At 44.6% G+C, this 2,190-nt stretch overlaps 1 protein-coding gene across 1 annotated transcript; it reads left to right on the top strand.

Moving 5' to 3' along the window:
* Nucleotides 1-970: 970 nt before the first annotated feature.
* LOC123458843 (transmembrane protein 126A-like) lies at nt 971-1,568 on the top strand. Its single transcript, XM_045144583.1, is given in 2 exon segments — nt 971-1,297; nt 1,299-1,568. Coding segments are annotated over 2 exon segments (597 nt in total).
* The last annotated feature ends 622 nt before the right edge of the window (nt 1,569-2,190 follow it).

The following is a 2,190-nucleotide window of genomic DNA, read 5'->3' on the forward strand; positions in this document are numbered from 1 at the left end:
CAAAAAAGAGAAGCTTCCTTTGAGGTGTAACTTCAGAAGTCACCAAAAGCCAAGGCCACTACAAAGCACTTAATCTTGACTCTTTTTTTTTTTTGTTGTTGTTGTTGTTTTTTAGGTAAGGTTTCTCTCTAGCCCAGGCTGACCTGGAATTCACTATGTAGACTCAGGGTGATCTTGAACTCAGTGATCCCCATACCTCTGCCTCTCAAGTGCTGGGATTAAAGGCCTGTGCCACCACACCCGGCCTGAGACTCTCTCTTTGAGAAGCCCCTACCTGTACATTCGGGTGTGCTTTGCTTGTTCTTTCCCTGAGCACCTTTCTTTCTCTTTCCCCCCCTGTTTGCAAATGTATAAATGCCTGTTGGGCTGGAGAGATGGCTTAGAGGTTAAGGCCTGTGAAGACTAAAGACCACTGTTGGAGGCTCGATTCCCCAGGACCCATGTTAGCCAGATGCACAAGGGGGCACACACATCTGGAGTTTGCCGTGGCTGGAGGCCCTGGCGCGCCCATTCTCTCTCTCTCTCTCTCTCTCTCTCTCTCTCTCTCTGCCTCTTTCTGTCTGTCGCTCTCAAATAAATAAATAAATAAATAAATAAATAAATAAATAAATGCCTGTCAATAACCTCCAATTCTGCTTTGTACTGGCATTAAAAATTTCTACGCCGGGGAGTCACGTGTCACCAGGGTGAGGGCTGTGGAGACGGATGTGGGAGAACCGTGAGGCATTAGCTGCTAGGAGCATAGCACCAGATATACCTATTTTAAAAAAAAAAAAATTAAAGCCGGGCGTGGTGGCGCACGCCTTTAATCCCAGCACTCAGGAGGCAGAGGTAGGAGGATCGCTGTGAGTTCAAGGCCACCCTGAGACTCCATAGTGAATTCCAGGTCAGCTGAGCTAGAGTGAGACCCTACCTCGAAAAACCAAACAAACAAAACAAAACAAAACAAAACAAAAATTTAAGGCTCAAGATGGAAAATCAAAAAGAAGATACTACTATCAAGAAGAATTCAGTTTTTGAACTCATATCCAGAAAAATTAGCCAACTTCCAGAACCAGAAAGGAATCTACTTGAGTATGGATCAACATACATTGGACTTAATGCTGCTCTCTGTGGCCTAATAGCAAACAGTCTTTTTCGGCGCATCCTGCATGTGACAGAGGCTCGAATAGCTGCTAGCTTACCAATGGCAGTCATCCCATTTTTGACAACAACTGTATCTTATCAAAGTTTTGTAAGTTTGCCTTTGAGCACAGGTGAGTTGAACTGTGAAACCTGTACCATGACAGGGAGTGGACTAGCTAGTTCGCTTGGTTATGGGCGGCCTATACGCTGTTCTTTTGGCTATACCTGTGAACGGTGGCCTTGCAGCCAGGTATGGATCAACCCCACTGCCAGACAAAGGAAACATCTTAAATTACTGGATTAGAGTTTCTAAGCCCGTCTTTAGAAAGATGTTATTTCCTATTTTACTTCAGACTGTGCTGGCAGCTTATCTTGGATCTAGACAGTATAAACTACTTGTAAAGGCCCTTCAGTTACCTGAACCTGGCCTCGAAATTCACTGATTATAAGCACGTGTATATACAAAAATAAAAAATGGTAAAAAAAAAAAAAAATTTCTACGCCGGGCGTGGTGGCGCATGCCTTTAATCCCAATACTCAGGAGGCAGAAGTAGGAGGATTGCGGAGAGTTCGAGGCCACCCTGAGACTCCATAGTGAATTCCAGGTCAGCCTGAGCTAGAGTGAGATCCTACCTCAAAAAAAAAAAAAAAAAAAAAAAAAATTCTATGAGAGGGTTGGAGAGATGGCTCAGCCATTAAGGTGCTTGCCTGCAAAGCCAAAGGACCCAGTTTCAATTCCTCAGGATTCAGGTACCATTAAAATTCTTCCCTGTGCCCAAGAATCTGGCTTTGTCTGAGTGGAGATCCCTGGAAAATAAACTCTAGAGTCTGCTGACAGCCCCAAAGAACTGTCTCCCCACCCTTGCTGCCCCTTTGGAATGGGAATGGGAAGCCTTCCAGGGTTTTCTCCTTACCTCTTCTTCCCTAGACCACAGACTACTCATAGCAAAAGTTCCAAGTCAGGGTGAGGCATGCGCAGGGCATGCCCTGTTTCCAATCTTCTGGGTAAAACTCAAACAAGATGGGACAAATTCTCATGGATTTGTATTTATTTATTTGCATAGA

The sequence above is a fragment of the Jaculus jaculus genome, chromosome 2, assembly GCF_020740685.1.
Source record: "Jaculus jaculus isolate mJacJac1 chromosome 2, mJacJac1.mat.Y.cur, whole genome shotgun sequence".
NCBI lineage: Eukaryota > Metazoa > Chordata > Mammalia > Rodentia > Dipodidae > Jaculus > Jaculus jaculus.